The sequence below is a fragment of the Protopterus annectens genome, chromosome 3.part1 (assembly GCF_019279795.1).
Source record: "Protopterus annectens isolate FY-2018-M chromosome 3.part1, PAN1.0, whole genome shotgun sequence".
In the NCBI taxonomy this organism is placed as follows: domain Eukaryota; kingdom Metazoa; phylum Chordata; order Ceratodontiformes; family Protopteridae; genus Protopterus; species Protopterus annectens.
The window spans coordinates 1636102825-1636117294 of NC_056732.1; the positions used below are offsets into that span (position 1 = coordinate 1636102825).

The following is a 14470-nucleotide window of genomic DNA, read 5'->3' on the forward strand; positions in this document are numbered from 1 at the left end:
TCGGTAGGGACAAAGCCTGAGATGAGGCTGTGATTGAACAGGGTACACAGGTGAGGTGCCAGTTCACTCTGTAGTTCATGTGGAACACAGCCAGGGATATTGTCAGGTCCCATAGAGGCTGTATTCTTGGCCTTGGACAGTGCTGTTTTAACCTGTGCAGCAGTAATACTGGGTGTCTGGCAATATATACTGGTATTGTGATTGGTCGTTTGGGGGGGGGGGGTAAAGTTGGCACTGAATCTGTCTGCCAGCATATTGGCAATATCTGTTGGTTCAGTATAGGAGGTGTCACTGTGCACCAGGTCCAAACAAATCGGGGTATTGCCGTGGAGATTCTTTACATAACTATAGAAGGCCTTGTGGTTGTCTTTGCTATCTACTGCAATTCTCTTTTCATAGCTAGCTTTAGAGGATTTGATGAGGGATCTCAACTTTTTGTTGAGGCTGATAAGGGAGTTTTTCCAGTCTTGGGACTTCACCTTATTTCTCATCAGTTTTCTCCTCCTGTTGTAGAGTTTATTTATGGCAGGAGACCACCAGATTGGCTTCCTTTTTCGGAGGAGAGTGTCTTGGTTCTATTGGGTATGGCGAGATCCATACATTTGTGTACATGTTGTACAGGGCATTAGTGTATGATTCGGTGGTCATGCGGCTGTTCTCCAATTGCATGGGTGCCGTGAAGTTAGCCACCTCTGATTTTAGGAGTCCAAAGTTAGCTTTGGAGAAGTTTGTCATGGTGGTTACCTTTGCGGGGCAGGGGTGGAGGGATGTGGATTTCCAAGGTGAATAGTTTGTGGTTGGATCTAACCAGGGAGGAACTGACTATTGGTGTAGAGCAACGGTCATCCATGTTAGTAATGACCAGGTCAAGGATGTTGCTACCTCTAGTGGGGATAAGAATGAACTGGTCCATGGCATTGGAATTAATGAATTCCAGGAATTGTTGGGCAAGTGTATTGGTACATGAGTAGTTTTCCCAGTTAATTGAGGGGTAGTTGAAGTCTCCCAGTATGTGAGTGTTAGGTTGGCCCTAATATTCTCAAGGGTGCTTAGAAACGTGGAGTGTGAGTCTTGGGTCATGGTTGGGGACCTATAGCAGGCTACAACCTGAATCGCTGTCTTACCCAATGTTAGCTGCACCTGAAGTATCTATGATGCGTCATGCTGGGCTTCCAGTCTGAAGGTGTGTGCATCCTTTATGAATATGGAAACACCACCACCTTTGGAGCTTCAGTCCAAGTTCTGGGGCCGAAAGATACAAACCTTCATTAGATATTTTAGCCTTAAGAATGACTCCAGGAGTTGGGTGTCTTTTGGAACTACAGTACTTCAAGACTCAGCTTTCTAAACAAAGTCATTGGGCCACCCTCTGTTTTTTTTCAGTTCTGATAATTATCACAGCAGATTATTTGGATTCAGGTCAACCACAACACCCAACAAAGAAGTCCTTTATATTAGAGGCTGTAGCTGGGCTACAAGAGCAGCTTTGATGGGTCAGAGGTACCCTTCTACCTCCCCCTTGTTGGTGTGCAGCCACTCGGTCCAGCTTCAGCTGTTGGGAGTTCCCTGTTAGCAAAATGTGTCAAATCTTCGTCGTTATTTCTCGACTTGCAGAAGGGGTGCTCCAACTGGATGGTGTATCCGACAGGCTCTAGAGTTAAGCACCCTTTTGTAAACTCCATGAGTGGCCAAAGAACGTGTGTACCCTGAAGCATGGGATCTGTCAAAGATAGTTGCAGAACCGGGGCTGAAGGAAGGGGTAACAGTTTACAATTGGGTGTTCGGGACTCAAAAGGTTGTCAAGCTGTGCTGTCATGCCGCTAGTTGGAATGTTGAATACAAGAATTACTGACTGTCCAAACTTGGCTGCCTTTCAGACCTATGTTAGCGCTTGATCCTGGGTCTAGAGCATAAATAACTTTTGGCATTCGGTATGTTTTTCAGGTATGCCATTATTTATCATGCCAGCGTTTGAGCTTGGGTTCCTGTGTTTTCTCAACTCAACCTTCTGAATCTCGAGCACAGTGAATTTGGATAAACACTACAATATCTCTTCTATGTCCACTCATAGAGCAATTGGTATACTAAAAATGTATCTGCTATTTCCTTTTCTACATGTCTAGTTGGACCAAGTTATACAAGTAGGCATATGCACAATGCCATGTCAGATTCTATGAGCAGCTGTCATCAGAAAAAGATTAGAGACAGGGGACTATACCAGTAGTAGGACTTGTGACAGGATTCTGAGTACAAGAGTCCACACAGTTTAAGGAGAGGAAGTTGAGTGATTAGTTGCAGGTTAAACCTCTGGCAATTAAACTGAGTGTTAACACTGTACATGAAGTAGATTGATGCAGTAATCACAATGGCATCCTGTTACAGTGAATAAGTGGGACTGGAAGAAAGGAGTGTCATCTATTAATGCAAGAGAAAATACTGAGCCATTTGACAGTAGAGAAACAAAATATTCATCCAGTGTGATTCTCAAAAGAAAGGATGTACTGTTTTATTTCAGAACAGGTGATTAGTACCACAGTGGTTGAAAACAGGGTGGTGGTGATCATATGCATAAGCACTCTTTGTAGTAATCACACAGAGAGCAAGGTGTGACTGTAGTACCACGCTCATATAGCATTTTGCACCCTATTAGCCCTTGGACGGTGCAGTGGTGCAGCAGTAGCATTGTCACTTCACAGCAAGAGGTTCTCCGGTTCAATTCTCAGCTGGAGTGCCTTCTGTGCGGAGTCTGCATGTCCTCCCTGCATTTTTGTGGGTTTTCTCTGGGTACTCCAGTTTCCTCCCACATTACAAAAACATGCATCTGGAACATTTCTCCCTGGGCCTCCTCTGAAAATTGGCTGTGTTCCAAGTTGGACTTTCCCGGTAAACAAATGGATGTAAAAGCCATAGCCTGCAACTAGTTGGACATCATTTTACTACATCTGCAAAGTAGTATTTTTTGGGGGGAGGGGGGTTATCTTGCAGAAACTCTTTGCTTTCTATAACTGCAGCAAATATATGTTGTTTGAGCAATAATGATTTTTTTTCACAGTGTAGGTGATAGCTAAGTAGAGATACCAGCTTTGAATTAAACACTAAACATAATGCAGTCTACATTTTGAATAGTTAACATCTTATTTTTCTAAAAGCAAAACTGAACATTGTTTTATGCCCAAGCAGAATTTCCTTTGTAGCTTCTGCAAATGAAAGAAAGAAAGAGAGATACTGAGAGTGAGAGAGAGTGGGTCCACTTTCTGGAGAGTGGGTCCACTTTCTGGGTCAGGGTGCACCTTTAAATATGCTCTTTGAATACACTGATTTCTGTTACATGTCCAGTTACTGATCTCTGCTGCTGCACTGATCCAGTGCTAAAACCTCATTCTGAATGAACAAGCAAAGCCCTTTAACAGTGACCAGCTGATTCTATATGGATGGACTAAAGTTAGTGAAACTGCTCTGTAGTACGAAAGAGACAAGTGCAGAAGTAAACCAGCTGCGTTTACTTAAGCTGTGAACTGTTAGTCTGCCTGCTGAAAGCTACAGCCAACATGCAGTGAGCTATGTCTGTTGACGAAGTGACTGAAACTGTTTTGCGAGGGGGGGGTGGGGTGACATCTCAATCCATTCTGAATCAATGTTTGAGTCAAGCCAGGATTTTATAATGTCTAGGAGTTTTAAAGCCCATAGCAGCTTCTTGCTGCTAATGTGGACTTATTACTGAGTCACCACTTAGTTTTATCTGTCAGTGGTTAAATCCAGTACTATCAGAAACGTAAACGCCCCCACATTATCACCGTGTAGCAGGCTGCCAACAGAGAGAGCCTTGTCGCTGTCATTAAGAAGCACAATGTATGCAGAACACCAGAGGGGGATTAATGCCAAGAAAAATACCTCAGGGGTGGTAATTTTAATATGAGAATTTAATTTGTAATTTCACAGATTAAGAATTTTGGCAGTATTAATCCCTTTATCAGCTCACAGCAGGTTATTTGCACAAGCATAACCATAAGGCGATATTCACTGGGAGAAACACGTCTTTGCATAACACCAAACATCAGGAGCAGTGAAGCCTTTTGAAGGGGAGAATAAAGATGAAAAACCATTATATTTTAAAGGAAGGCTTCACTAAATGCCTCCAGTAAAATGTGAGCCTGAAACTGTCATTTCTGCTTTTAATAGATAATCTTAACTAGGTACAAAACCGACTGTATGAACTGACACCTCTGATGTGTAATTCAACAGCTTTTTTCCCCTAGCAGTCCAATTTGATCTCATATTGAGAACATGATGTTTGAAAACAAACACATTATTTGTCAGTCATTGCCTCCCATTGTTCCATAGCAGGGCATTGGTATTCGTATTCAGAGACTGTTTCTGTCAGATTTGGCCATTAGAGGACTATTTTAAAATACACTTACTGTTACTATTTTGTTTTGCTTGCTTCTTTTGCCATCATGTTGCATTTTAGCCCTGATGCAAATGGTGACAAGCATTTATAAGAAATTGTGATTTTTTTTTTTTCTTTTTTTACAGTGGCCTCTATCTTCACAGTTTCAAATGTGAAACTTGTACCTGAAGCAGGAGACAGCACAGGTCTTTATGGAAAAAACAGCGGTCACGGCAAAGGTTTATCCAACAGTAAACACTGATGGCATGGTTTAGCTGATAGACATGCAGCATGCAGGTAAGAAGTATTGCACAGATAAAAACTTAACAAATCTGGAATTTAATGTTATTGTGCGCAACAGCAAATCATTCCTGCTTTAGCTCCCTTTTCCCTCATAGATAGGGGCGATGTAAACACTCTGCTTGGCTCTGGGATATTTGTCCATATAATATAAGGACTAAAATCATTATGGGAATGCATAGCTAGACTTTTAAAGATCCGTATGGATCAGTAACCTAGTAAGTACCTATGAAGCTAAGAATCTAAAAATATGATTTGTTTATCATCACCACTGAGTCCTACTTCTTTGTACAAAAAGGACATTTGTTGTGCTGTTGGGATCATATTTCCTATGTATATTTTAGTAGTCTTCTGGGAAATGTAGTTCAATGTAATGACAACTTTGAAAACAGGCCATGTACTGGCGATGAACTTGACAGCTTCCTGACCACTGACCAGTTGTCTGTAAGTCTGTGGTTATGCTAATGTATATGTGTAACCAAAGCAGTAAGAGTGAGATTCAAGGCTTGCATTGTTTTAGGCAGCTTTGAGCTTCAGAGTTTGGAAAAGCAAATGTAAGACGTTCATTTTTATTTCATGGCTGAAAATACTGGAGTGTTTGATAAGACTGAAGGTAAATAACAGGTGTGCCCATATCCCAAATGCAAGCATTTTGTTTTCTTTTTGAAAGGTCCCTGGTAATCTGCAACCCTCACCATGACAAATTTCTCCCATATGTGTCAGTACTGTCTTAGCTTTCCTTATTGATTGGCTGGGGCTCTTTTCCTCATCTAAGTAACCCTACTATTTTGTGTTATTAAGGGTTTAGAATAGTATTTATGTGTATTTATGTGTCTTTGATTGTTAGTTACTAACGTTAGCTGATTTAGTTAAGTCTCTGTATGATTTCCCTATTTATTTGTGAGTAATGACAGTAGAAGGGAGGGACAGATGTTTGTACCATTCTTCTAGTTTGAAGTTATGTTCTGAAGATAATGTTCGGTTTTTGATGAATGCTTTGGATTGCATAAAGTAATGACAATACTAGGCAGTGTAAATAATGTTTTCTTAGCAAATCTGAAAACCGGCGACATTTATGTAAACTGGCAGAGAGACAGGAGAATGTAAAATATATGTATTACTGCATGCAATCAGCCTCTGCCTAGAGTGTGAGATATTTCCATCAGCACTAGGGTTGCCACCTTTCTATGTGGTGAAAACTGAACCAAAAAACATACCCCTTCCACTACCCATAGCCCTGCCTCTCTCCACCCATTCCTCAACCACCCACCCACTTTCCCCTCCCATTCTATGATGTCATCCCAAACATCATTGCTGGGTGGAATGCCTTCTTTTGTTTTTTTTCTTTTTAGGAAGTCTGAGGTTTTAACACACCACATAAGTGATGCTTTTCACTTAAGCAGTTCATCCTAGTCTGCGTCTTTTACAAACTCCGACATTCAGTTTGCGCAGATAAACAGAATACTGGAGTTTGTATACTGCTCTCCGGATTACCAGGCTGCCATTGTGATTTCTGGGTAGTGCGGAAAAATACCAGATAGGTGACAATGCTATCCAGCAGTTGCAGCAGCTGGAAGACCTAAGGTTTGATACACTCACTGATATACCCACACCCACACATGCCCATGTACACACAAACACATGCATCATTTTAAGCCTAGTCAAGTTCCTGTCTGGTACACAAACTAAACAGATATCTGTAGGCTTATACTTTTAAGTAATCAGTTGACAAGCAACTGTATTTGTCATTTAAGTTCATTCTTACATTTGCAGGCAACACTATAAAACAAGGGACATTATATGTCCTTCACAGTATATCCAAGAAATGTCAAAAGATCTTGGCTAGAAACAAACCCACTCCACGTTCCAGTAGTTGCACCCAATTGAATACCAGTGCCAACTTACTCTCCAGATCAATGACCAATATCTTTAACTTAATAATTACCACTGATATCCCCCAACTTGGCTTCAGGCATGCACTTTATCTTTCTGATGAAAATTCTGTACCCTAAGACTCATGTTGACTCCAGGCCTGCTCTCAGTTTGTGTCTTTTAACTAAAATAGTTGGGAAACTTATCTATGATGACCAAAATAAAAACGCCAGCACCAGTAAGAGCTGAGAGAGCTTTATTAAACTGAGAACTAGATGGGTTTCAGCACATAGCTTTCATCAGTAGAGTAACACTGAGATAAAGGAAAAGCCCAACAATAAATACCCCTTCCAATGAGGTAATGTGACATCATTTCCTGTCATGGAATAAAAGTATTATAATTAATAAATACACAAACCTGTAAATACAAAAAGCATGTGTATTAATAATAAATTGCCTGCAACAGTAAATCTGGCACGTGAATATAATATAATAAAGAAAATATCACAATTTATCATTAAGTCCAGGGGAAAAGAGACCCCCAAGTTTCACTATCCATTTTCTTTCCTTGTTATTAAGAATTTCATGCCATCCAGTTTTGAGAGCCCGATTACCTGTAATGTTATCTATAATGCTAAATGAAAATTTGGCAGTGGGATGATTCAATGTATGTCTGTATAAGGCATTGGTAACCCTAGCATTCCTAATATCACCCAAATGTTCAGATATTCTGATCCTGAACTGTCTGGATGTCTGACCAATGTAGAAGGCTTGACAAGTGCATGTGGCAAGATAGACAATCCAATCTGTACTGCAATTACCAAAACAACGAATATTGTATAACTGTCCAGTGTTCCTACTAGTAAATGTTTTGGTTCTGAATATATAGCTACAAAAACTGCAGTGTCCACAGGGATATGATCCAACTAATTTTTCACCCGTTAAAGTTCTCTGATGAAAAACATCATCCCTTGGTGTTATTTTCTTATAATAAGAGAAGTGGGATCCCAGTGTCTTACCCTTTCTGTGCGAAAATGAACACCTATCCCCCAAGTGGTTCTCTAATAGAGTTTGAGATTTAAGTATGTTCCAATGTTTATCCACAATGTCCAGAAGATGCATAGTATTTCTGCCATATGTATTAACAAATCTCAAAACCTCCTGATTAGTCTGCATGTGATGTTTACGATACTGTAATAGTGTATCCCTAGTCTGATTTTTGGTCCATTGCATAGCTGAACAAACTGTATATTTAGCATATCCCCTTATTAGAAACCTATTGGCAAGATCTTCGTGAAGTTGTATCAAATCTTGTTTGGAGGAGCATATCCTTTTAAGGCGTAAAAACTGGGATTTAGGAATATTGTTGATAGTATGTTTTGGATGAAGACTGTTAGCATGAAACAAGGTGTTGTATTCAGGAAATTTATGGTATACAGAAGTTTTTAAGGTGTTATCTGGTTGACGTTGTAAAAAAACGTCAAGAAAATGTATTTCATTTTGATGGTAATCAACCGTAAACACCGCACCCCATATATTTCCATTAAGATGTTTAACAACCTCTTGTAAATAATCACTACCCCCTTTCCAAACGAGCCAACAGTCATCCAAATACCTTCTCCAGATGTCAATTTCAGGTATATATATATGTTATGAAGTTCATCATAGGTAATGTGTCTACACATATCCCATGTAAAGGTCAGCATAAATTGGTGCAAATGAAGCACCCATGGCTGTACCCTGTATCTGCCAATAGCAATCCTGTTTGAAATAAAAAACATTTTTTTGTGAGAATATGTTCAGCCATACAGATCAATAATGTATTGAAGCCAGGGGGATAAATATCGGCTTTATTTAACCAAAAGTCTAGTGCAGCTAATCCCGCCCAGTGTGGAATACTGGTGTACAGAGATTTGACGTCAAGAGTACACATTAACCAATGTGGCTCTAATTGTGAATCCAAAACAATTTGCAAAAATTCTGTTGTATCCTGGAGTCTAGCTCTAATCAATGGTAAAAGAGGTTTAAGTTTATCCGTGAGGAATAACAGACAAGGGTTCCGTAAGTGATCCAATCCCTGAGACTATGGGTCTACCCGGCAGTTGATGAGAAGATTTATGAATTTTTGGTAATAGGTATAAATACTGTTTCGCAGGATCCATAACTGTTAAATGTGATCTGGTATTATCAGAAATAATACCTGCCTCAACCGCCTCCTGTAAGAAATCATCAATTTATTTTTTAAAATTGGGGGTGGGGTCAGTGGTCATTCTCATGTAGTGATGGGGGTTAGACAGCTGTCTATTTCCCTCATCCCAATAATAATCGGCATCCATGACGACAACCGCACCACCCTTATCAGCAGAAAGAATAACTATATTAGTGTTGTTCCTGAGGTGTGTTAAGGCTAGTTGTTCAGCCCTAGATAAATTATGTTTGATGGTATTTTCTGAACCCAGATGAAAATGTAGATCTTTGATAACAGCCTGCTGAAAAATAGCCACATGTTTGTCCATCGGAGGGTTGAAACTAGACCGATGGAATCTAAACTCAGAAGATCTTTGAGATGGATCTTGTTGATCCTGTAGCCTGAAACACAAGTTGAGATTAATTTTTCTGCAAAATGATATAATGTCAGAAACTAAAGAACTTTCATCAACAAAAAAGCCAGGGATGAATCCAAGACCTTTATTTAATAATGCATGTTCTTCTGGTGTTAAAACATATTTAGAAATATTATGTACATTAGTACACTGAGCATCTATTTCACTATTGATAAAAAGAGGTCTTCTACGCTTTTTACCCTTGTGTTTTCTTCCTCCCCTATGTTTCCTACCCCTAAAGGGTCTTCAGATGTATGTCCCCTTTTAGTATCTGGGGAATCCCCAATGCTTATGGATTTCGTGTCTGTTGTAGAGGACTCCTCACCGGAGGTGGTGTTAGTAAAAACACCCTGTTTCAGTATAGATCTTGGTCTCTTTTTGTGAACATATATAGGATTCTTAGTGTCTTGGGCAAACCTTACCCCCTTGTGCGACTCAAACTGTCTACCTCTATCATAATCCTCCCTGTCCCTCGAGAATTTGTGTAGTTTCTTAGCTTTTAAATTGTTCTCAAGAACCATAAGTTCCTTAGACAATTTGCTCAGGTTGTCTTTGAAATTGGTATGCTCTTCAAACTTTTTCAAGTCATTACATATTTTTTCAACTTCCGAAATATTAGTCCGAACTGTTCTATCATAAAAAGATGCCAGTATATTGACAAATGACATAGATGCTTCTTGCTGGGCTTGTTGCCAATCTTTAAGTAAAATATCATCAGGTGTGCCAACCAATGGTTGTACTTTCGTCCTGAGCCCCCTTGGGGTTATTTTTTGATTTTGGTAAGCTTTAAACAGTTTTAAATGCCATATATTTGTCCTTAATGTTTTGATTTTCTTACCCAACTGGCTAAATAGAAGAAAGCAACCGTCAAATGGATCTAAAGTTTGACATTCAGTAGAACCCACTTGCAATGTACTAATGCCAAACACTTGAATATCATCTTTATCCACACACAGGCTGGAAAGTAATTTTTGTAGATCCATGACAATAAGTTGCCTAAATAAATAAGTCAGTTTCAGACAACCAGAGCCAATAGGTGGTACAGCCTCAGCAAATGTGAAGGAACAATATTAAATATCCCAAATTATAAATATGTATCAGTTTGAGCCGCAGAAGGCGGAAAAGATTAAGCCTATATCAGTGTAACCAAATAAGTTGGTTGGCTCATTTATCTCTGATATATACTAACAAATAAACAGCCAACCATAATGAACCTCAAACCCCTGGTAGTTTAACAGTTAACCTATGATAAAGAATTCAGCTTTAGGCACATATAATTAGTGTCTCAGTAGTCCTGACCTACACAGTGGCTAATGTGCTAAATACACCATAGCAACTAGTCCAACCAAGATGAAATAACTATATCAAAAAATACAAACTAGTGTAATCCTGATAAAAAATAGCAACTAGTAACCATGTGATGTATTCATAGATGACCAAAAAAATAAATGAATGAAATGGTCAAAAAACTAATGCCATAAGTTTAAATGAAACATGGGGCATGTATATATAATAGATATCCACAAACCAGAACTGCCTGAATACTATAATTTGTCCCTATCCTCACTGGACAAAATATAGAAAAGCTGAACACCTAACCTGGAATCCAAAAGGATACAAGAAATATCCTGCAATTCTAGAAAACACTTAAATAAAGAAATACTGATGAAAAACAAAAATTATTAAAAAATACAGTTTTCTTATGATAGACTAATTCAATGTGACATGTCTTACTGTTGTTCTGCCTAAATATACACCAATTAGACAGTGAAAAAATCACCAGTTCCTTAGCTAAATTATCAAACCTCCACAAATTAAGCAGTTAAGCTAAAAAGGATATATAGCAATTAGTATAGTAAAAAGACCAAATGGTTTTTAGGCCATACATGAGTATATTGCTAATGCAATTAAACAAAAATGGAGTGTAAACATAATCCAGTATCAAAAATGGAGTCCCAAAAGTTTATAAGAAAACATACACTTCCTTGAAAACCAATCAGCGAATATGTTGGTAATGTTTACAGTACAAAAACGAATGTCAGTTGTATACTACATGAAAGTTGCAAAGTCACCAAACACCATACATATGTTTCCTTCGATTAGTAAGCCTCCATAAATCAAGAAAATGTCCATCCAATCATAATAATGATCGAACGACAGAATAAGTTTTAAATAATAACCAACAGGGAATACCAAAGGGATAAGCGTTGATCACCAAATGCCCAAAACCAAAGTAATGTACGTGTGAGACATAATCAGGAAATATAATCCAATAGAGAACTTCCCTTAGTTCACAAAATGGTAAAAAGATAATATTTCACCTCCGCCTGATAGAGAAAATGAAGTAATGTCCATGTTATTATTAATGCAACAATCCCACACGTTTACGAAACCAATCCAAATGGATAAACCTTAGGTTGAATGGACAATGCTCTCCGTGATCCTTATATGTGGTAATACTGTCCAAAATTACCAAGGATAGGCAAACCAAGTCAAATAAAGCATAACTGGTACATAATCCACTGGAGACATAAGATATAGTAAGCAGGAATTATTCAAATACACATGCGACAAAAAAAGGTTTCCAAAAGCAGAAAGCTGATGTAGAACGAAAAACAAACAACCGATGTGGAGCCCTCCTTCACAGACACAGGGAACGCCAAGAAAATGGCGACTCTTCTTAGCCCATTCGAACGCCAACAGCCAGCAAAATATATCAAAGTAAACAGAATAGGAGCTAGCAAGTACGGCTGATGCAAGGCAACCAAACTAGTATGACCAAAATAAAAACGCCAGCACCAATAACGAGCTGAGAGAGCTTTATTAAACTGAGAACTAGACCAGTTTCAGCACATAGCTTTCATCAGTAGAGTAACACTGAGATAAAGGAAAAGCCCAATAATAAATACCCCTTCCAATGAGGTAATATGACATCATTTCCTGTCATGGAATAAAAGTATAATTAATAAATACACAAACCTGTAAATACAAAAAGCATGTGTATTAATAATTAATTGCCTGCAACAGTAAATCTGGCACGTGAATATAATATAATAAAGAAAATATCACAATTTATCATTAAGTCCAGGGGAAAAGAGACCCCCAAGTTTCACTATCCATTTTCTTTCCTTGTTATTAAGAATTTCATGCCATCCAGTTTTGAAAGCCCGATTGCCTGTAATGTGGGGTTGCCACAAGTCTTTGTGCTTGGACCCCTGCTTTTCTATTTAGACTTAACCAGGCTTCCCAAGAGCTGCCCTACTTATATATAAAAATATGACAATTTGCTCAGTTGATATAGTCTTTACTGTTTCCCACAAGTCTGCTCATTAGCAGTCCTTGTCCTTATATCATCACTAGCTTAATCATAATAAGCTCACCATTAATACAACTTGGTGCATGGTCATGTTGTTTGCTACTCCAAATAGGCTGTTTAGTAGTTTTATCCTAGTTATTTCTGATCCTCTCTACAGCTCAATCCCTTTTACAACAGAGCAAAGACACTATCATTATATCTAGCTTCTTACTATCCTGATTTGCCAGTCGCTGCTCCACCCTGGTTAAACGAAAAGTAAAATAAAACAACCAGGTAGCCAAGAACTCCCAAACGGACCGTTTTTGCAGAAAATAAAATCATGGTTTAGGGTTTTAATCAATGGATGACATCCTCAGAACCATTGAATAACATATACAGTATTAGCAATGAATAAAAACTGTTGTAAAAATACAGCCCCATGAAATCTACCCAATCATGAATCAAGAAAACTAAAAAAAAAAAAAAAACATGAATCCTGTATCATATAATGTACCCAATAAAATTCAAGAACTGTGCATGGTAAAAAACGTCATAAAGCCCCATTTGATTTACAGCCCCCCCCCCTTGTTTATCCAATGAAATACTTGGAAAACAACTGCCAATCCAGTGCAAAACAGCCAGACATCAATGAATAACAAAATGTTTGAAAGAAAAATTCCAAAAAATGTGTATACTAATAATGACCAAACAATAAAATTTATAATCTTGTAGTTCTGTATCTTAGTTCACTAATAATCGATATGGAATAATTAAACCCAGGTTGTGTAGTAGCATTTAATCTCAATTGCCACATCATCTCATGATGTAGCAAATTGTTTTTCCAGTCCCCATTCAGTACATTAGATTGCGCCTACTCCAATACACAAAAATTAAACCTCACAAAGTTGTTACATGTTGACCGTGCTTTGCAGGAGCACTTTTGCTGCAATTTCTCTGAATACTATAGACATGTTGGTGAATTCTCTTATTATGTGCATAGCTGGTTTTTCCAACATAAAAGGCAGAACATGACCCACACCCTGCCATGTAAACAACAATAGCAGAAAAGCAATTGAATCGGCCATAACTGGCACTGTTGTTGATCACATTAAATAGCAATCCATCTACGTTAGAGTCAATGGACCTACACTGGTGACAGCAGCCACATATAGTAGTTTGTGGAAACCCCATGATTTCTTAAGGGGTTGTTTAATAATTGCAACCACATTATTAGAGACTCTTGGGACTTTTTAAGCAAACTTCGGGGGTTCATTTTGATGTGTCACTTATTTTTGTTACATGTGACATCAAACATTTGTTTAGCGCTATTCCCCATGAAGACAGCACTCAGTGGTTTAATGAAATTATTTATACATATGAAGTGATGTTTTTGTTATTATGGATTTCATGGAGCTCATACTGGATAATAATTAATAATTGTATAACATTTGAAAGTGAATTTGTCAATACCGTGCTATTGATATGGAAGACTAATTCTGTTTTTGCCTTGAATCTTTTTAAACATTGCTGTTGCTATTATCGTTACCTCGATGACATTTTTTGGTTTTATATGTACAGATGGTGGTGGTCATTTGTTGTCTGATTTTGGTAAACAAATTGAGAGGACTTCTGCATTTTTTGAGTTTGCTTTTCACTCGCACCAGCAAGTTATGAATTTTCTTGACATTTCCATGGAAAATGTAGCTCTGGTATAAACAAGACTTTGATCTATGGAAAACCCACATTCTGCAATAAATTTTTTGTACTTTCAGAGTAACTACCCTCTACATCAAAAAAGCGGTGTGGTTAAGAGTCAGTTTGTTTGCATCTCCCAATTAACATCTAATGATTTAATATGTTTGCTGGAATTTGACTTATTGAAAGCCATGTTTATAAAAAGAGGATATCCCTAAGTATCATTGATGAAGCTCAGGAAAAAGTCCAACAGTGATGTTGGATCTGCCACTTGTTTGGTGATTAACTTCAGCAGTAACATGGTTTTGCATTTTACAA

At 38.2% G+C, this 14470-nt stretch overlaps 1 protein-coding gene across 5 annotated transcripts in view; it reads left to right on the forward strand.

Moving 5' to 3' along the window:
• CDK14 (cyclin dependent kinase 14) overlaps nucleotides 1–14470 on the forward strand; it is a 3129234-nt gene that overhangs the window by 2651440 nt on the left and 463324 nt on the right. For all 5 annotated transcript variants that reach the window (XM_044067657.1, XM_044067661.1, XM_044067659.1 and 2 more), the window contains one exon: nucleotides 4534–4684. In XM_044067657.1, coding sequence (XP_043923592.1) covers nucleotides 4534–4649 — 116 coding nt within the window. In that variant the 3' untranslated portion in view covers nucleotides 4650–4684. The remainder of the gene's footprint in view (nucleotides 1–4533; nucleotides 4685–14470) is intronic.